This window comes from Chelonus insularis, unplaced genomic scaffold (assembly GCF_013357705.1).
Source record: "Chelonus insularis isolate UGA/USDA-ARS -01 unplaced genomic scaffold, ASM1335770v1 contig_376_pilon, whole genome shotgun sequence".
In the NCBI taxonomy this organism is placed as follows: Eukaryota; Metazoa; Arthropoda; class Insecta; order Hymenoptera; family Braconidae; genus Chelonus; species Chelonus insularis.
Genome location: NW_023276534.1, coordinates 264,788 through 288,029, shown reverse-complemented (window position 1 = coordinate 288,029; position 23,242 = coordinate 264,788). Strand labels below are relative to the sequence as shown.

The window sequence follows — 23,242 nt, the reverse complement described above, 5'->3', positions numbered from 1 at the left end:
ATTCTATATAAAATAAAACGTATACTGTGTGTTACATAAATTTATATTCCGCTTCACATGAATACCATGCAAATCTATAGAAAATAAAATAATTAATAGTTGTAGCAGAATAATTAATAATGATATTAAAATTTTATTGCTTGTTATAAAATAACACCTTTGTAAATAAAAAGCTAAATAATTATACAAACTAAAAAAATTTACAATTATAAATAAAATAATGTCATAGCTAATAATAATCTATAATAATTGTGAAAATCCATTTATTACAAAAGTGATGACAAAATGAAATAAAATTAATAATAATAATAAATTTTTGTTGTAAAGTGTCATTAAAAAATAAATTACCTGAAGTTGAATAAAAATAAGTGTAAGTATTAATAATTAAAATATAAATAAATAGCTTTTGGATTCATACAAGTGGTAAACATGTGATTTAGGTTGACAATGGACTCGTCACCGACCTTGAGCATTGGAGGAAGCTCGAAGGCGAGAGCAGCATTGCTTGCGACTACTGGCACCGGAACCGGAAGTACTGACAGACGTGTTGTGTTTCTTGCTAGTTCCCCGGGTGCTAGTAGTCATGACACCAAGACTTGGCCGCACAATTGGTCACCAAACACGGTGAGTTTTTTATCTTTCTATATTTAGCCAATATATTTTATTCAATTCCCTATATTACAATATATGAAACAGTATAAATCATACAGACTATCACCTCCCCTTGTGTGGTAGCAATTTTTACGTGAAATATATGTGTTCAATCAAATAATAAAATATTTTTATTAAATATGTATGATATTATTGCTTGGAAATGAATATGAATGTGGTGTGTTTATTTAAATGGAGAAGTAAAAAATATTGGAGTTATTGAAAAATTTATAACCGTTCATTCGAGAATGGATAGAAATATGTAGGTTGCCACATAAGTTTTGTCGTACACTGTGAAATATTATTCTTTCTCAGTCGTATTGAATTATTTCAAAAATTATACAAAATTTTACAAGCAAGTTTCTAACACGAAACTTGGGTTGATAATTTTTACACGGATTGATGTGTTTAAATTTTCCTCCAACTCAATAACAGCACATTATTGTTCTTTCGTATTTATAACAAATTTTTAGTAAGAATATTTTTACTAATATTAATTAATGTTTTACTCTGATTTATTCAAAAAAAAATTACAACTTTGGATTGTTAAAATCGGTAACCAATTTAAACAGAAAAGAAATTTTTTTTTTTAATGAATGTATTTATTTTAAATATTATAATGATGCAAATTCCAATGTTATCAATATGATTAAATTGACAAATACATTTGTCGAAAGAATTTCATTACAATGGAATTTAAAGTAGGATTATGATCATTGTTAACATTTCTATTGTTTTTGTTGCTCTTATTTGTAATGATCGATAAATTTACTATTAGTTAAATTACAAACATCATGAATTGGACAAATAGTCGTAATAATACGTGAATGAAGTTTCAAATTTACAAACAGCAAGCATTAATCAGAATTTAATGAGTATTTGTGAATCACGAATTTACAGGTATTAAAAATATTTATCCTTAGTCGGGTTCATGATGGAAAAGGTTTTTTTTTATTTCATCATCAGTTCGTAGTTTGCAAAAAAAAATTATTCGCAATATTTTATTCCGTTTTAATATATTTTTTTTATAAATGTGACTACATCTGGTCATATTTAAATCATTTCCAATTCTATGTGCAGCTATATTTTAACATCATTATTTCTCTGTAAAGAGCATCGAATATTATCTATAAACGTTTACATGGATTGAAAATTTAACGAACAAAATACCGTGAAGGTTTCGAAATAAACTTATTTTTTTTTTGAATATTCATTTTTTAATTTTTTAAGAGTTTGAATTAAAATCAAAAAGTCCACATAAATTATTAAATTCTTTTACATAAAATTGAATATAAGATTCAAAATTAAAAACTATTATGGATAATATCCACTTATTCTCTATGATTAAAAAAAATTTTTATCCCATTGTTTTTCGTTTTAAATGTATTTCCTTTTATTCAATCGTTATTTATAAACATTTAGTATCATTTTATTTCTATTAATGTTTAATAAAACACTCCTGACTTTTTTCGATATTACAAATTGCTGTTTTATTAAAGCTTTATTAAAAAAGTTTTTGAGCTGGAATCAAATAAACGAAATTAGATTGAATTAAAAAATATTCCAATCGTGGTACCCTCATGAATTCAAACAAATTAAGAATATGAAATAATTTCAATGGGAATATGCAATAACCACTAACTAAAATCAAGCTTTTATTAGTAAAATCAAAATAATAATCATAAATGTTAATGATCAACATCATTTCATATTTGAGCTTTGGCCTTTCCTTTTTTAAAATACCCATATTATGTACTGTAAGTTCAACTATTTTTTTACAATCAGTTTTACCTTAATTAATCTATAATTCCAATGAAAAAAAAAAAATTAAAAGACCATTTTAAGAACATTACTGCATTGAAAGAAGACTCTTAAAAGATTTAAATATCTGTCTGTATTTTAATTTATCTAAATAATTAACAGATGGATTAGTTAAAAAAAAAAATAAACATGAAGTCATAGAATTCTGAGGTGTCATGGTGGATGTAATATTTTATTCAGTTGATTATAAGTTGATTGGTTTATTGTTCCTTTTAGAAAATATCCTTCAAATATATTGAAAGCAATGTCATACAAAAGCATAAGTTACAAAAATAAACAATGGAAATGTAGGAAGCTAGAATGAGCTGATTTACGTGAGGGAAGATGTATTGAAGGATTCTAATAGATTCCAATACATTTGGCAAATAGAGCTTGTATCAATGAAGGTATATCTTACCCAGAGAATGATAGGGGTATAGGAATCGACATTGTGACCTCGTTGGGATTGTATTTGGGATCCGATTCTCAGCTGGTATTCACCTCTATCTCTCAGTGGGTATATCTTTGAGACTATTGCGCGTATCTCGTTCTATAGCACGTGGAAGGACTCCATAGATGCGGGATCCTAACACTCCACGATGAGTTAAATAGGATGCCATTTTCATCTTTAGATCAAAAGACGAAACTTGGACTTGGGATAATGCTTTGAAAATTATGAGCAGCATATGATTTCATTACAAATGGTTTGACAAAGTTTGTTAGATAAATTGCATTTTATTCAAGATATTCCTTTATATCAGGAGAGCTAAAAGTATATCTTTATAGGGAGTATGCAGTGCATTACAAAGTTAATTATATCTGAAAGAGTACGAAGGATAAAAAAATAAAAACGAATCAAAAGTCTATGATAAAACTAAATGTTTATAAAAAAACTAATATTTTTTTGTGAAGAAATAAACTTTTACATTACATCAAATTTGTGCTAAAAAGGTGAATGACGTATTTACTTAAAAGTGTAAATATCATAAAATGTAATAAAAGACAAATATTGCTTTAGCTGAAAAAATCGCTTCTTGAAAAGTTTAGCAGAGCTTACGTTTGCTAATTACTTACTTTTCATTAGCTTGCGTTTTTTTTCGAGAATATTTAAACTTTTGTAGGAAGAATTTTCAAAGCTTCAATCGACATTTAAAAAAAAAAAAAAATACGTTAATTAGGATTTTTTTTTTTTTTACATCCGATTGAACAATACCGGTGTAAAGAAATGTATTATATGATTTTAAATTAATAAGAAAAATAAAATCTATTTCAATTGATGAGCAGGAAATTTTTTAGATTTTAATATTTGAAGAATTTTTTTTAAAAACATTATTTCCTGGTGAAATATTCACCAAATATCCACATTTATAATAATAATAATAAGTATAATAATGTACACTTTAATGATTAACATTTTTTCAATCCTTTGTTACTATTAATAAAACAAAGGATGTAAATGGAATATAGTTTTATAAAGAAAAACAACAATTATATTTAAAAAAAAAAAAAGAGAATAAAAGCTTCTGAATGTTAGTATTAATAAATGAGCATTGGGTAGATTTACTATTTTTTGTTACGATTGCTTTTTATAGTTTTTAATTTTTTTTCATTTTACAGTATCCTATGGTCTTTTCTGTGCTTAGAGACTCCTCTAGTTTCTTCGCCAACCTCTATTATCTATCCCCATTTTCATCTGACTACCACGAAACCATTTATAATCCGGCTTCTATATCATTCCATATCAACTGTTTTGTCAGTTCTGGATATATTTTTAAAGTGAATGGGTCTTTTGCCTTTTGTTCCTCTCATTAAAATTAAAACTGCATTGCAGTCCGAGTAAAAGTAAATTTCTCTTTAAAAAGAAAAAAAAAAAAACTATCGTTGAAAATTGCATAGTATTTATTTATTTTTTTTCTCTTTTGATTGCATTTGGAATGAAATATTATTAATGTAGATTAAATGTATAATAATAAAACTATAAAGTTTACTTAGTAGTAATGTGAATCAAACAGCTCTCAAGTTTCTTTCGTCATTATTGAATAAGAGTGGAGTGAAAATACGAAAGGAGAATGAGAGTGAGAAGTAGGAAAACAAGGATACTGAATTAATGCCACTCGGAACAAGGAGAGATTGATGTTGGTATACATACACATTCCCCTTCTTAACTTGTTGTGTTTCTTCTCTTTTCTGGTGCCGTTAAAAAGCCAAAAACTTATGGTTATTGATTGTTATTAGATTTAGATTAAAGATACTTCCACGAGTGATAAAGAGTTACTTTTTCACCAAAAATTGATTTAATTATCGAAATAATTCATCTTTTTTTTTTAATATGTATCACAAAGAGTTTAGAAATTTTTTTTTTGATTAAAACCTGACTGGAACTCTTTAAATAATTCTAGTTTTTTTTAAACAACTCTAGTGAACTATAAAATAAATTATGGAGTTGATGGACTACCCTTTAAGATTAAAGTATGAATTGAATACAATTCAAACACAAAAAAATTAGTTTCTAAAAGTTAAATGATTTAAAAACTAATTTTTTTTCGCCTTCTTTTGTAAGCCACAATTTCATGAATAAACTGTTAAACAATAATTGATGGAATAAAATTCGAATATTTTACAAATGACAGGAATACAAATCATTGTATATCGATGGTGGTTATTCACTTAGAAAATAGTATTATTAATTAATGATGATTAATGGTTAAATGAGTATTTAATAATCTACTCCATTGAATGAAAATTGTAAAACCACTGCTTATGTGTTAATACGAAACATATAATTAGCAATAAATACTTCCGGAATTTCAAGGTACAATTTTGATACTCAAATTAATTAATATCTCCATTTATTTTGTTTTTTAAAATTATCGTAACATGTGACACGAACAATTATAATTGTTATTTTTAGTTTGATTAAATAATTTACTTTTATGTCAATAATTTACTGGACTATTTGAAGCGCATTGAGCATGAAAAATTGTCCAAAAAGTATGAAAACCTTTGTGCAATAAATAGCCGTTCATCAAAAGTCAAAGCTTACATACACAATATTTTATTTTTTTATGTAATATGTCAAATAAAATTTTAATATTCTTATTGGCCCACAAATAAAAATTTTGATAATTGTCTGAAAGTTAGAATTCACTTTGAAATGTGGTGAAATTTTTCATCCACTATTTCACATTACTAGCAATCACTCGATTGAAAGAAAAAAAAAATAAATATTAAATATTGTCGTAAAAAACGTACCTTTTTTCAAAATAAAAATCAAAACTAAAACCATTTGCAATGAAATCTTTCTATTTGAAAAATTTCAAAATTTTTTACGATAAAAGTTATCTGTAGTTCATTCGATTAACAAAAAAAAAAGAATAAATATAACATGGTTTTATTTTATTAGAACTAAAACTTTTATCTATCAAGCAATTAAAATGAAAATATTTATGCTAGTATGAAACAAACGATAAATATTATGCTTTAATTCTTGAACAGACGTCACATTTACTGATACGAACTGTTGTCTGTTGATACAAATTGAGAAAACAAGAGGAAAGATAGAAGTTGGGAAAACAGATTAATAAATGCAGCTTAAAATCAAAACATTTTTATAAAGACAAGTTTATTTTATATTTCAATTAAACAATGAGTAATTGTGATTGTTTATTTATTTATTGTACATTAGGATGTCTTAGAATATTTTTAAGTACTGAAGACTTTTGGATTTCACTCTTTAAGTCTTGATAATTTTACCTTCCAATAATTTATAAAGAAGAAAAGCATAAAAAATAGCACATTTTTGACTGTAAAAAAAAAGAAAAAATTATACAAACTTGTTTGTGTAAATCAATTAGAAACAAGTATATCATTTATGAGATAATGATTTTCATTAGTCCATCTTTTGATCTCAACTTTCATTAAGGAGACCAGTTCTATAATGAGCTGTCTTCTACATCAATGAATTCTCAAACTGCAAAAGGAAATTTTCTGCAATGTTCATTTTACAAACTTTGAAATATCAGTCATTATCTTTTAAATTTAATAAAATAATAATTTTCTTATAATTAAAAATATCATTAAAAAAAAAACTACAAATGTAATCAACCATAGAATTCATTAATATTCGTATCAAATCAACTTATTCATATGGAAATAAAGTACATTTTCAGCACAGAGTGATTCAATTATCATTTCTCTCATGATGACTCTGGTGATAGAACAGTTTGATTCTCTCCACTTATAAACTTGGAAGGTATATCATGACTTTAGTGAAGTCACGATTATCTAGAGGAATGAACTATCATCAGAAACTCACCGAAATTCTTGAATAGATAACACGAGTACGGGTGGCAGACTCAACCTATTCCGGACATAGAGACGTAATAGGTCGAATGAATTGAAGAGCTGTGGATAGGGAAGCTTGTCTGGACGGACGATAGTGGCTTTAACCGACTCTGTAGTGGGAGAAGGAAAGGGGTCGAAACGAATGAAAAACGAGAATTGGTCTCTTTGAAGTCTGTCGAGCATTCCTCCTACCATCTACGTAATAACTCTTTGCCATCTATACTCTTTCTTTCGCGACTCATTTCATCAACTTTTATATTTCCCACAAGGGAACTCACGGAGCTCATCGGTTTCCATTATTCTGAGCAATTATTTTGGCTTTCCAAATGAAAAGTAACGTAACGAAAATCTTGGATAGCCTTTTTTTTTGCTTCACCAATTATGGCGTTTCATTTTTACGAGTTTCCGTTCATTACAAGGGTGGTAGAAAATATGATAGGTCTTTCAAAGAGAACCCTGCGTGCGACATAATTCACCCTTGTTCCTTCTTAACTGACTTTATACAATTGCCAATAAATGTCAGCGTATTCGTTTAATTGTTCAGCATATAACTCTCAACTTTGCTGCACGACAAGACGCGTGAAAGAGAAAGATAGCGCTTGATGTGCTTGATTTATTGAGGTTCGTAATAGCCCACAATCTCCCTTGTTTACAGCTATTGCGCGTGGAAGATACCGATCGTTGTTTCTCCGCCTTCGTCGAATGCATACAGCTTAAAGTATCACCTACCCCCTCCCACCCTCAAGGTACACCTATATATTACTTTGAGGCTCTTTTGAAGCCTCGATACGACGCCATTTGAGCATAAATATTCCTTACTCTTTTGTTTTCCTTATTTTTATGAAAGATTAAAAAAAAAAATTTTTTAATCGTCCATTAATCATACATCTCTCATTCTACACTTGTTTTTAAATGCGGAATATTCACTTACCTCTTTAATATTCAAATGTAAAAAAGTGTACCGATATATTTTATGCATCGCTAATTTATCTCATGTGTAGATAAATACGCTTGAGAGTGAATGAACGAAGAGTTAATCTTTCAAAGGATCATATATTTCATATTTTTTAACGGGTTCAATTATTTCAGAATAAAGGAAGTTAATGGGAGTTTAAAGAAAAACAATAACTCTATTTTTTATTTTTTAAAAGTTAGAAAAATAAAGGTATTGTTAACTAATTACTGTTATTATTTTTTAGTTAGGTTCTTATTCAATTTTTGATGTTGCAAAAAAAAAAAAAAAATTCACAATTCGATTTTTGTGTGTCAAAAGATACAATAAATCATGAAATGGTTTTCAATATAAGTCTCACAACCGGCCCGTGAGCCACAAGTGAATTTCTGAACACTTTTGCCCTTTTTAGTGTGGCATAAGACATTTTTTCCCTCTTAGATATCCGCGAATAAATCAGCAACCACTCCAGAGAAAATTTCTGGGATCAAATTTTTTTCTTATATTGAAATTGATGGAGCAAAGTACAGAAAAACACTTTTTCCATCTTCACTATTTTTATTATACCCTAAAAATATTTATGTACTCGTTATTACTATTATTATGTGAATTTATATTTAATTGTTTAAATATATGTTCTCATAAAGATGTTTAGTGTTTGTATCTTTATTTATGTTCCGTATAGTCGATCTCTTTAAGTACTCCAGTTAAATTTTATTGATCTTTTTATCTGTATTATTATTCATTATGTAGCTTCGTTAGAGGAAATGAAGAGCATGACATTAATTATACATGTATGAACCAGAATATTGTTATAATAATGAAATATGGAAAAGAAAGAAATTTAAAAACTATTTCATCCACAATTTTTTAAATTTATTATTTAAAAACATTTTTAGTATCAAGAATAATTAAACTTGAATTGTAAAAAATATATTAATTAAATACACCATTTTTTCAATTAAACAGTCAACAATATTAAATGTTTTTTATCAAACAATTAAATAAAAAAATATTCTTCGTCTTGAATTATTTTTATTTTATAAATAATTGATTATAAAATCGGATGTAACGTGAATTTCACATGCAATTAATAATTTATTGTTTCACAAATATTATTGAATATAATTAATGAGAAATACAAAATAAATTCTGAATGACATTTGAAAGTTTGTGTAGTTTAAACTTGTGCGATTTTAAAATAATTAACTTTGGTTTGAATACATTTATTATTATGCGTTAAGTGTCCAGTAAAAAAATATATATTTTAATGTAACTCTTTGATGGATGTCATTTCTTATTACTCTTAGCAAATTTTTTGATAAAGTTTATCTGGTTCACATCATTTGGTAGCCTTTGAGATTGAAGAGTATGAGCTTTGATGAATAATGAGTAGTAATAATCCATTTAAGTCAGACGCTGGTGGCTGGGTGATGTGTATCTACAGAATGCATCAGTAAACTATATCAATATTTTCAAGAATATTAATTTTCTCTATCATTTTGTTTAATTTTCAAAACTCTGTAATTTATTTACACATTTTTTAATAATATTTATCATAACTAACTAGGTTTAAATAGCACATTGTAGGTATGGTGATAAATTAAATAGTTTCACTCATTAAAAATTCGGTCAGTGTTTGATTTTTTTGAGGTTATATATCTATTTCTATGCCCCCTACTTTTGTCTTGAAGATGACACCCTTGAGGTGGTCATTCATCTACCTTCTCTTGGGTCAGTTTCTCACTCTCTAAACAGCAGTCTTTGGCAATTATTCATAACGTGCGAAGCAATTTTAACCTCTATTTGTGTGTGTTACACAACATTGGACTTGATTGAAATGAGTTTTCTACATACTCTAATGTCTATTAAATTTTACAGTTTGTTTACATCATTACCATTGAACTCATTCATGTTAATTTGCTATCATATGCTTCATTTGACCATAAAATGATTGAGCATTTGAAAATTATCTACAATTAGATATCTCAACTGTTGAACATTTTTATGAAATAGTATCCCTAATTATAAAAGTCGTCAAACTCATTAACTCATTAATTTTGACTTGAGGAATCTGACGCTTTCGTATTGTTAATTACTATTGTTCTTAAGTTCATCGAAAGTTCGAAGTTAATTTCGTAAAATTACTTGAGCGTCAGATATAGTTAAATGGAGATTCAAATGAAACTCACTTGAGACAAGTTGAAAGTTCATAAATTCATAAATTTCAAATGCAATTCCACAGAGATTTTTTCCAGTCATCAACCGTTGAGATGTAACTCTTGACATTTTTAAATCTGCTCCAGAACAGATAAACCATTAATTTTATTTGTCGCATGTTACAAACTACATTATCGGAGAGCGGTAACTTTCAAGATAATTGTCAATTAAAATATAGCTATTATTCTTCCCACATATATTGATTTAACTAGTCTATCTCATAATTGTATAATATTTAAATTTGTTATCCATCGCAATTAATATAGCTAAAGTAAATAAATTAATTTTGTGCACGTTTTATTAACAAAGAGCTGTTGAAAATGACTGTGAGTTAATTATTGAATTGGCTTTTTCACGCTAGTTTTTATTCATAAAAAAAATGGTTGACAGTATAAAAGATTTAATTGAATAACAAATTTTTACAGTAATAAAAGAGATTTTTAGTGATCAAAGAAGTTTCCTAACTGTTAAAAATGATTTTGTAATAGTTCAGTAAGGTTGCAAATGAAAATAAGAGTAATAAAAAATTGAACCACTTATTCTGGATAATAAGACCAAGGTCTTTTTTATGTAAAATTACAAGAAAAACATTCAATAACTTTTTAAACATAAAACATTTTTTGTTCCTTACTGTTTAACGAAGATTTCTGTCATCCCTTCACTTTTCTTATTTTTCCAATTGTCTAATTCACTTAAAAATCAACTACACAATTTATTCATCTCTTGACGATTATTTTTAAAAACATTACTTTTAATAGAATAAAAAATTTATTGAATGGTAGAATGAAATTTTATAAAAGCAAATGTTTTATTCAGTGTTCGTCCCAATTCAATTGATAAAAAATAAATGTCTATGTCATTTTGTGTGAAAATAGTGAGAGGAAACATAAATCTTAATAAGCAACATATATTTTTAATAGCATCTTGGATTGTTTTTTTTCTCCCGAGCTACTTCACTTTTTCATGTTTTTTTCTGAGAGAAAGTATCCAGCACAAAATTTTTACCAGTCCTTGAGTATGGTCTGGCGACTGTTTCGATATCAAGAAAGACACACTCACTGATATTGCAAGATCGAAAAAATAGTGCTCTCTATCCTCAAGATTCTTTTTCTGGCAACAGAAGCGCTGTAGCAGTCTGCACCGAATTGTTGTGTGCAATCGATCTCCGATGCGGACTTAAAATTGAAACAGTCTGGCTCAATTCCGGCAGGCGTTGTTCTCTGCCCTATAAAAATAAAAATAAAATATCCAGCTGCAGCATAATATGAATAATAAATAAAATACTAATTTTTTCATAAGATTACAAAGTACTCAATGTGTTTTTAATCTTCTAGTTTTTTTTTGACAAAAATTAAAAGATCTCTAAGAGTCTTATTCTTAAGAATTTAAACTCAATATTCTTAAACAGTTTTCACGATTCTTTATTTCTATTTCCTTTGTTCATCCTCACCGTATTCGGGGAAAAAACTTTTCATAGTAGCTGGCCTCTGCAGTTCACCATCCTGGAGACAATTAAGGGAAGAAGATTATCGAATTAGTGAGCATTAGTGGCTTTAATTGCTCTGCTGGTCTTCGACTGTGCCACCATCAAGAGAGTCTATTCCCACAGTTGCTTCACAAAATATATATTGAGATGTTCAATTGTAGAAATTTGATTATATTATCAGCTTTCGATTCATTTCTCTGTTTATTTATGACTCTGTCATTTACCCAATTTAACTAATTGGACTCTTTAAACTTACTTTCTTTTGTCTACTTCATTTCATGCATTTCTAAATTTTATATCTCCAATCACAGAGAGAGAGTGTAAAGTTGAATTTAACCAGTGATTTCTATTATAATGATAGAAAAATAGTTCGCCAGATTTTCATACTTATAAGATTGATAAATAAAAATATTATTTTGTGTATTAATTTAAAAGTAATATATATGTAAACGAATTCAGATGTATTTATTGTCATGTTTCATAAATAATAGATATATATAAATAAAATAGAATGACAACCTTCGGGCTATTTTTTTATCCGAGATAGAATATCCTATCGAAATAAACGATTGAAAGTAGTTTTTCTTTCAATAATATTTTTTACTATTGAACAATATTGACGGAAATTTACTGATAAAAAGAATAAATGCTACAAATAAATCTTGATTGGACAATCGTATTGGATACATTTTTCTTACTATCATCAGATTTTTACCATAAAATTTCAAAGAAATGTATCTAATTTTTATGTACATTTATTTATTTATTTTTGAACAAACAATTAAAAAAAAAACAAGCTGGCAGGCCAAGATGTCAGGCTCAAGTCGAAATCTGCAATCATTTTTTTATTGATAAAATATTAAACAATGATGAAATGAACTTTGTTCTTAATTAAAAATTCCCAGCGGTTTATTTTTGAATGATTAGTTTGAACATTTTGTTCATCATTAATTCATCTATCTGGACTAGTTTTCAGACTCATTAAATTTTCAATAAATTCCTTTATTTAGAACTGACTCATTTAATTTGTTCTACAAAAATGTTCACACTAACCACAGTCAGTAGATCTATAACTTCTTCAGTCTATTGAAAGCCACTTATGTATGCTAACTACTGGAAACATACTAACCTTGGTCACTCGAAGAATTCCAGAGATTTACCATGTTTTGTTTGTGTCTGAAGCAACAATTGAACCTGGAAAAATACCAATGAAATACTGCCAGTTGATAATTGTCTTTGATCATCAATAATCAAACCATTTCATTGGTATGAAAATATACTGTGGTTCATAAGAAAAAGCTTTCTAAGCATGGTAAATAATTATCCTAATAAAAAGCAAGGCTGGTTTATCTTAGCTTCTGAATGTTGAACCAAGTCTTGCTTTTTACTGGACTATCAGTTATCATGAAGTCAATTAAAGTAAGATAAGTAATAACAAAAATGATTGCAGGATTATTATTCACCCAAGTTGTGCTTTTTACTTGAAACAAACGACAGAAAAAGGCATCAGTCAAGGCAATCAGCTGAACTACTTAGCCAGCAAAGAATTTAAATATTTATATTCCATTTATGAATTATTTAGTAATTCCTTGATGTTTCCCTCTTTAAACTGTTCCACCATACTCCCCAGTTAGGATTTCTGATGATGAATTTTAGTGAGCAATAATTTCTGCTCCACTATGATCATTTGAGAAGATGTAAAAAGCTATTCCATCATTTGAGGTACTGATCTCTGTAGCATTTTTCACTAACGAGTTTACCTAGACCCATGTCTCCTGCTCCTTACACCATAAACTAAGAACGCAGCTTAATCACTGTTTATCCAAGTCACGTGTAAACAGCTTTGTAAGTTAACCAAGCCAAGACGTTGCTAATCGACCAGCCACTATCGCACGAACGATCAAAACTTTTCACTTGACGCAAGTCCCTCGACGCTGAGGCAAGAAAATGACGAAGGAGATAAAGAAGCATTAGTACGACCAGTGTCTCATTAATTTACATGCAGGTACTTACATCTGCTGCTCTTCATCGATCTTCACACGTTATGTTTAATTTGAAGATGATCAAAAATTCATACCATATTTGATAGCATCAAGTTTCATCATGAAATTGTAATTTCACCTTTTAACTGGAGAAGAAAATGAGTCTTTCGTACATTTAATCATTTTCAACAGTGTTGAAGTTTCGATGATTAACGTCCTTGTTTAACAACCAACAATACAGTCAGAATGTAGTCGAAGGTCGTTACTAGTGTCAGATTAAACCAGGACTATTCGTTGTGTTGATATTCCTTTGTACTTTGAGATCTATTCAGGAAACCAGCAAACATATTTTAGTGATTTTTCTTTCATCATTCAATTCATCATCTTGATGGAATGTTTATGGATACTTTGTTTCCTTTGAGCATTGTTAACAAATGTTAGATAGATTTGTTGGATATAAATTATTTATTTCCAACAATCAATGCTGATTTTTTTCTGTTTTATTTTATTTACTTGAAGACAACATTATTTGAAGACATTCAAGCTTTGCTAAGCTATTGAAGCACAACAAGAAAAAGAAGTGTACTGCTTGAGGGTGCAGTAAGATTTAGCATTGAAAAGAGTTTTCTATCATTGATCTTACTTGATCTACAGCAGGTTTTGATGATTCCAAAGTCTTCCCAAGGCAGTATATCAACGAACAGTGGTAGTAGCGATTCAAATACAGACGGAGGTCAAGAGGTTTGTCGAGTCAGAATATAACACGTATTCTCCATTTGTGTTAGAACTTTTCTTTCTACCTTTTTTTCTGCTCCTTCTTATTTGTTGAAACCTATGAACTCTGTCCACCCTCTTAACGACGTTGCACAGAAAACATTAGTGACTGAGCCAAAAGGGAAACAAAGATAATAAAAAAATGAAAAAATACAATGAAGGAGTTTTCTTGGTTTATTTTGTTGAAGAAAAAGCACAACAAATACAGAATTAGGTGTTTAAATTACAGAAAGAAAACCTTATGAAAATTATTATTGGAAACTATAATGTTCTACTTTTATACTTTGCAAGTAAATGGCTCCATTTTCGTGATTTTGTTTATTTTTATTATCATTGTTACAATATTATCTGTAAATATTGACTTTCGAATATAAGATACTTGAAGTATTGGAAAGAACAACACAAGAACGAGGGTACTTTAAGAGAAAACATTACATTTATTTTTTATTTTTCCTTTATGAGTTGAAAACTGCTCTTTTTCAATAATATCTATTTATTTATAAATGATTATTTCATTTATCAAAGCAATGAGATCTTAATTGAGACTAAGGATTATTCAACAAAATTATGACTCTTATCATAAAGAAAAAATTTGTATAAATTTTTTACAAGTAACTTTTATTAATAAAAGTAATGAAAAACCTGGCCAAGAAATATTCAAGTTTAAAATTAATAAAAAATTATAATTATGAAGAGAAAAAATTCAAAGAAGTCTAGAAAAAATTCCGACTTAACTCATAAAGTCTTGTGACATTCATGTCTCATCCAATTTGTTAAAAAGATCTTGAAAAATAAATTCAGCTTTTAAACTGCTCTGTCTTCATTATAACTCATTTTTTCCTAGTAAGAACCAAGATCTATTTAATAGATATTTTTTAAAATCCATATATCTTCATTACCAATGCAATATGGTTGTCAATGAATTGAAACAATTACTTATAAATAAACTCCATACTTACATGATAAAAAAGACTCTTAGAGTCTTAAATATTTTTACTTTTATGGTTTAGAACATTCTTGGTTTCATTCCATTATTCGAGAAATAACGTAAGGGATTTCAGAACAACTACGAATTATCTTTGATGAATAATAGTACCTACAAACGAAAGAGTGCATTAAAATGATGCACGATCAGTGAAGAAAAAATAAGCCAGTACTTGAAGAGAATAGATTACCGTCAGACGAATGGTAAAGATGATTATCGTGAAGCTTACTACATGCTATTAACTACTACCACGAAAACCTGCAATCTGAGATTGAAGAGAAATCACTGAGGGCAGCCTACGACCCCACTATTACTACCATATACCAGTGTGCTATTTGTTTCGACCCTCACCTTGGCGTGGACGTGTTGAGGCGCGTTACGGAAATCCTCGAGTGTAGAGCTTGTGAAGTGCTCGTCTAGGGAATAGAATGCTTGTACCCTCAGCAGCAGCTTACGACTTATCCCCTGCCCTCAACCTACTAGTGGTATGAGAAAATCAGTTAGGCCTTCACTTGATTACTAGCCCAACTACGATAATTCTTTTCTTGTATATTTCCAACACCTTATCCTGTCGTGTTAAGAAAGTAGTGCTCTTGAAAAAATATCAGACAAATTGTTTTCCATCCTTTTCTTTTATGTGTTTCATAAATATTGAACTTAGTCATTAGCTAAATAAATAATGTTATATTATTATTGCAAAATCAAGCATTGATCTTGGATCAACTGAGGTCAACCAACTTGGTGGTAGAAACAAATGTTAGCATCATCCTGATCTATCATTAAGTTGCTAGAGTTAGCCTTGATCTAATATTGGACTATTTCCACTAGAGTTGATCCATGAACAAATATTAATTATAACTATCTAGCTTTTACTTTCATTTGATTTTAATAAATGTATTCAAAGCTAGCTACTTTCTGCTGTATGTCTGTGAGATATCCAATTGGAGCACATTAACTATACAAGTATTGTCATTAAGTATGTCTGTGTCAATGATACTGTTAAGCTTTGATATCTAACTAGGATCTATTCTGTGGTTCCACATTGAAGGAATGTTAAACAAAATCTAAAAATCCATCAACTTTTCAAGCATCACCTAGATGTGAACCTTAAAATTTAGAAACAATATTGCCTCTGCTTTGAAAGACTTAAACATTTGAAAAAAAAAATGTTGGATGAATAATGAAAGAACTTTGTGATGAGTTAGATGAACATTTTTATAATAATAACAATTATACAACTAAATTATGGATGAATTAAAAAAAAAAATAATAATAAATTGTGACAGAATTATTTTAAAAATTCAAAATAAGAGGAATGTAGAATGATATTGGATTTTCAGTGAAATATTCGATAATACCTTGATTCATTCTGTGGTCCAAGACTCAATTGTTAACATGATAACCGATTGATAAATGTCATTGATCGGAAAGCTGTTTACCGTATCATTTAATGGAGCTTAGAGCTAAATGGCATCAATAGTTTCAATTACATTCGAGTATTCCGAATTACCAACAGCGTTGCAAACATAATGTATATCTTCTTGGATTAATCTTGTTGATGCTGGCCACAACATTGGAGAAATTCTTTAATCATCAACTGGAATAGTGTCGATTCATTTCAAATAACTCTACACATAATCTACTTCATAAAAGAAGATTGATTTTGAATAGTATAATCTATCTATTCAATACATTTTGCTTTATACTTTCAATCCAATGGTTGCTAAATTAATCTTTTCTCCAACAAATCACCCAATAAGTAATGAATAAAAATTCTATCATGAGATTGATCAGCTCTATAAAAGTTTCCATCATCTAGCTTTATGATCATATTTCTATTGTTCAAACCTAATAATGATCCAACCCTGACTTTAATCATCATTGCACCTATATGCAAATATATTTGAATTAAGTATGTATTACATTTTAATTGAAGCAATCAAGTTACAAGTGAGTTTCCAATTGCATAAATCAGTTTATTATAATTTATTGCTGGATGGCTCTGCTAGGAATAGATAATCTGGTGCAATGAAAATTTCTTCAGGCCATTTTGAGCCTCCATTCTCCTATCAGCTTCCATTGATACCAGAATTAGATCAGTTCTTGTTGGTGATAAATTTATTTACTTTGTATTATCTGAATCCTACAAAATTATTCATCCTTTTGAGTATATTTTTCATGACAACCACCAATGTGGTGAAGAAAAAACACCCAAATCACATTCGTGAAGATGATTAATCAAATATTGAGTTTATAACTATTATTCGACATAAGGATTTAGAGTGGATCCCAAGAGGACATATATCAAGGAAACTTTTATTCTTGAAAATGTTTTTAAAAATATTTAGCCATAAATTCATAAAGTCACGTGTATGTCATCAAAAGTCGAGAAAACGTAAAAGAATAGAAAAAACTTTTCACGTTAGTTCAGACTCGATCTTAGCGACGAGAGTTTCTCATCGGTTTGAAACATTTATGGGTCGTAAATAATCTGTACTCATGGGTTACTGCGCTTGTATTTGTTCAGCCATCGCTTCGGGGATTTTCACGCATGATATGTCAAAATTGTAACGCCTAGGGACTAGCACTACAATGACTATGAAATCGCATGTGACTTTGGATATAATATTCTATGCAAAGTCTATTTTTGTCAATGTTTAACAACAGATTCAAGAATAGAAAGATCAACGTATAATCAAACATCTACTTGAGAATTACACTGAAAGTTTTTATTATTTTTTAACTGTCCAAGTCGAAATATAGAAATGTTTTAAATATTTTTAAGTCCTGATTTTAAAGTATTTAAAATGACCCAATTATTATTTATAAAAGATCAAGAAGTGCTGCATATTTTTTTTAGCTTCATCAGTACTTATTAAGGATCTTACAAAAAAAATTTCTCAGGTTCTAGTTTGGTACTTTTTTAGTATTATTAATAAATTATTTGGTGTATGCATAAATAATATGATAAAAATTATAAATTTATTTGCATTAAAACAGTCTTCGAGAGTGGCAAAAATGATCTAAAAGGACTTCAACAAGTACCTATATTTCGACTTGGATGAATGAATAAATTCATGGTATCTTTGTGTTTAAGAAGTATGCTGATTTTATTATAGTTAGTAAAAAAAAAGAAACACCAACACTCTTGATGTGGCTTTGCTAAAGTTTTCAAGACGAATCGTCCCGTTGGAACTGAACATATAAAATATGTTGGTTTTTCTTATAGCCTTCTCTGGCAAAAAATCATGACCCCAAGAAAGCATAAGAAAGTTTCACTATAATCTCAGAAATTTGAATAAATTCTGTTTTCTTATTTCATATTTTATCATAGAAGAGTGACTACTTGAAAATATCTTTTTTTTTGTAATATATACAAGTTTCATCATAAAGCCAAGCTTTTTAATAATTGAAGACTCCAGCCAGGTGAAGGTAGACACTTCAGTGTATAGCTAGACATTTGAAGATTCTTCATCATGTCAAACCAAGGAAAAAGCTTCTTTAGCAGAAGAAATCATTACTGTAGAATAGATATTAGAATTTTCAGTCAATAATGAGTCAATTATCTAGATATTTTTGTTCTTATTTCAACGAAAAGTTGGATCTACATAAAAAAATGACTACCAAGTCTAGACTTTGGTCTATGAATAATAAGATAAAGCTTCTAGAATACAATTAGATTAAAGTGGAATAGTATCAGTAAAATTTAGATGATATTCATTTATTCAAAGCTCAGTTACACCTAAACCATCCAATATAAAAAGTATTCAATATGTGAAGAGAACATTATTTACTTCAAATGGAATTTGAAAAGAAAATGCAATAAAAGATTTGTCATCCTCAAATGATGTTGAGATAATTCAGCATCTGTGTAGATCAATATGTGATTCATCTTTCAGAAGATAAATGGCACTGCGTGTAATAAAAATAATAGAAGAAGACGAAGATAGGAAATGAAACGGAATGAACATGACAGCTACAGTGATATGAAAGAGAAGACTTGAATTTATACTTCAAGCACTTCACGGTCAGGAATAAAAGGTGTCGAGGAAAACGACGTCAAAGCAAACGAAAAGAGGAATGTTCCTGGTCATTCTTTGGATGGTGATATAAAAAGTCCGGTCACGTTTGAGGTTCTCTGGGTGAGACATGAGTACCTTAACCTTTACTCTTGCCTCTACTCTAGTAAAAGCTGACTTACATCACTCACTTGCTCTTATCTTGTCTCATACACACACCTTCTAACTTTTTTTTTTTGCCTCTCAGTTCAACTTCTTTGCGTACTTTTTGAAATATCTTGCCAAGGATTCATGCTCTTTCTCCAATTTTCTTTCACTTTTCTATTCCTCACTTGTGACCGAGTAGCTTTGCTTGCGGCGAAAACATGAATGTTGACACCTGCTAAAGCACTGTTGGTCGTATTCAACGCGTTCATCTTCAATTCTTCGTGCTTGCATCAGTGATTCTTCATGTCTTTAGCTCTGTTCCATCCGAAATATACGTGTTTCTGAAAGAAAAAAAAAATGAGATCGTGGTAAATTTTTTCTTTTCTTTTTTTTTTTTTTGAATGAAAAGAAGCATTCCCGCTTATGTCGAAGTGTCGAGCAAGTGTATCTGAAAAGATTGTGCTTTAGAAACTCGGCGAAATTAATGGAATTTTCAAGATCTTGATACGACAAGAGTAGCTCAAGGGCAGGAAATAATGGAGATGGTTTTTGCTTGGCCGAACAAGGCCTGACAGGGAAAAAATTGTCGAGACATTAAAAAATTCAATTTTTTCCTTGGATAATGTGCAAAAAAATATTCCACTCTGTATATACTTGTTCCGGGGAAATTTTTCATGCTGATCCAAAGGGAATATCAGAGCCAGTGTAAACACTCGAACGTAATTGATCGACTTCTAGTGAAAAGTCGACTATCGGTACAGCCTGTCCGAGAATACGAGGGTTGTAGTTTGTTCAACAGGATAGTGGACGGCGAAAAACATGGGATTCATCAGAATGGATTTATTTAACATTTTACAACAGAAGACTGAGATTAAACCACTAATTCTCAGTGAATGATAAATACAAGTATTTTTGTACTATTCATTCTACATCATTCATGATGAATGATTATTTTGATCATGGAAATATTAATTTATCATTGAATTAATTGGAGTTTAAAGAATCTATCTCACTTCCTCTCTTCATTAATATTTATTTTCAATAAATAAATAATTTTTCCTTCCCTCTATTAGAATTAAAAATTAAAAACTTTGATGCTTTTTTAATTTGTTTAATTCTTTCTTGTCATTTTTAATAAACTTTCGCTTTTAAAATATCTCTCTATTTGTTCTATTATTTTACAATATAAATGATTAAATAATCTTCATTCCGATTAAAATGTCTTGTTTTATATAAAATAGTTGTTTAAATCTTCTGAATGTGAAAATTTTTGATAGAATTCCACCTTGAAAATGGGGTGCTTAATAGAGTTAGCTCTCTGTATCACTGAACCTGACTAGAATATCTAAATATTGTTTGTTCATGATAACAGGAGTTTGATAAAATTATTTCGATTTTTCAGTGTTTGATATAATTATTGAGATTTCACTTACCCAGCTTGTCTTTTAGGTGAATTTTAACCAGTATTTTTCCAGACATAGATTTTATTCCATGCTGTTGTTGATCACCAATTTTTCTGCTGGTTGAAAATAAAATATAAAATACTTTACAGTACGAGAAATAAAAAAAAAAAACACAGCGAAATAATAAAAATGAAATCCTTAGCATAAAAAATAGTCTCTCATTATAACGGCAATAGTTTGCATTATTTAACACAAACTTCCAGAAAGTCAAAACTTACATTTAAAATCCTTTTTACCACATTCAGACCGACCTTTACCAACAAATGAATTTTTTATATGACCCATATTACTTTGATCATCGATAGAGAAAGATATTCTTTGTTTAGTTAATAAAGTGCTTTCAGTTTTTTCTACCACTAAGTCTATTTTTTCTTTTCTTTACCAATGTGATGTGTACACATGATCAGTGCGCCAAGCCAATGGGTATTTATTCCTTTCTACTTTGTTTTTTGTTTTCCATCGTTTGTAGGAAATCGATGAGACAAAGTGAAACGTGATGGATGTGGTGGAGTCGAATTTGATGGTAGATGACGGAGATGTTTTTGAGAGTGATGCTAGGGGAATGATAATCCTGTGGCACAATCAGATTGGAATTCACGGTTAGCAAGCTTTCCTTTCACTCACCCTTTTATTTTTTTTTTTTGTTTTTATTCATTCCCCCCTTTTAAACCAAGTCCAAACGGTTGGTCAAATTGAACTGAAAATACAAAAAGTAAATTAGCTGAACAGAAACGATCGTTCGGTGGTTTGTCCCGCCACACTGTGCCGCAGCGTCACGTGCGCCGGATAGTGCGGAGCTTGCGGTTCGCAGATTTTACGGACACCCGCTATGTTATCCTCTCACATGTGTGCATGAGCAAGCAAATTTCACTGTGTATACGTTAGCGAAAACCTGTCTTTATCCGTTGTGCTTTAGTTCTCATCAATGTATTATTTCCTAGTCTGTGATTTCGTGTGATCCCACTGTTTTCTCTTGTTTTCGAGCAACTTGTTTTCTGCGTTTCATTATGACATCGTCGAATATCTCACACATGTGAATATATTTACATCCTATGTGTACATTGAGATAAGTATGTGTGAAAGCGACAGAGTGGAAATCTAACTTGTCTCCGTCTTCCTTCATTTGTTTTCTATCTTGTAGACAAATTCAAATGAATCAAGTACTTATCTTTGTTTCAAAATAAACATGCAAATAATTCACGATTGAATAATTATTCGGGTTTATTAACAATGTTCTTCAATTGATGTTGTATAATATGGTATCTATGAAATCATTTTAGTATTGCTTTTGTTTCATTCAAATTAACCTGTTGCTAATTAGAGTTTTTTTTCATCAATCGATGCTATTGTTGAATTCTACATCGAAAATTCTTAATAAGCAATTTATATTATGATTTTTCAAGTAGTCTCATCTTTTGATTTATGAAAATTATAGTCATCTCAACTATTTCATTTGAACCAGGAATAATAGTCGGTACAAAAAAGATAGAGTGATAATTTAAAATTAAATCTAGCAGTTGGGAGGAAGTGTAGACCACTATTTGATAAAAATTAAAATGAGATATTATAAGGATTTAAGATAGTTTGGCATTGATAGGCTCAGGAGAAATAATTGCCAATATGTAGATGCTGAACTACCTCCATTTTGACTATCTATCCTTAAGAATTTAATTTTTCCTTCTCTTAGATTCTTCTTTAAATAATTTCAAATAAATTCTAAAGCTCTATTCGTTCATTAATTATGTACTAGGTCCAACATTGAAGCAATAAATTAAAGTTTGATGAGTTTCCTACAAGTTCAATCTAACTCAATGAAAAGACATAAAGAGCGAAAGATTGAAAAATATTTTTAAGGATTTTGATGATAAAACAATTAAGAATGTTGAATAGTTATCTATGAATAACATGAATATATTAAATAAATCATTGAATTTTCTTCTAAATAATGAACCTTTTCATGCTTTATTTAACAGAAAACCAATTAATTTTTCGTCTTTTTACACTCAATTTACGAAAAATTTTTAAATGTGAAACATTTCAATTTGGTTCCAACACTTTATTTTCATTCAACTGCTTTTATTCTGTCAATGTATATCTGTTGAAAATTTTTCAACATGTTATCTTTTGAATTAGAGATAAATATCACTGAAAAATCATCAAGTTATCAACCTCATAGAGTAAAAAATTCTGAAACTTTTCAATTTATTTCAATCAAGCAAATATTACATTGAATATTTTATTTAATAATAGAGTATTTAAATATTTTATTATGATTAAATGGATTAACTTAATAAGAAAACGTTTCAAAATGTAGATATAAACCCAGCTTGTTTTCGCTTTCTTTCATTGGACAAACTTAATTTTCATTTTCATTCGTTGTATTTATTCATGTGAAATAAGATGTTTTTAAGAGCATGCT

General features: G+C 29.0%; 1 protein-coding gene across 6 annotated transcripts in view; it reads left to right on the top strand.

Moving 5' to 3' along the window:
- Scgdelta (sarcoglycan delta) overlaps window positions 1-23,242 on the top strand; it is a 178,520-nt gene that overhangs the window by 15,831 nt on the left and 139,447 nt on the right. For 2 of the 6 annotated variants that reach the window (XM_035083924.1, XM_035083923.1), the window contains one exon: window positions 441-624. In XM_035083924.1, the coding sequence (XP_034939815.1) occupies window positions 448-624 (177 nt within the window). In that variant the 5' untranslated portion in view covers window positions 441-447. Of the gene's footprint in view, window positions 1-327; window positions 371-440; window positions 625-23,242 lie in introns of those variants that run through there. The other 4 variants (XM_035083926.1, XM_035083928.1, XM_035083927.1 and 1 more) reach the window with 4 other exon arrangements.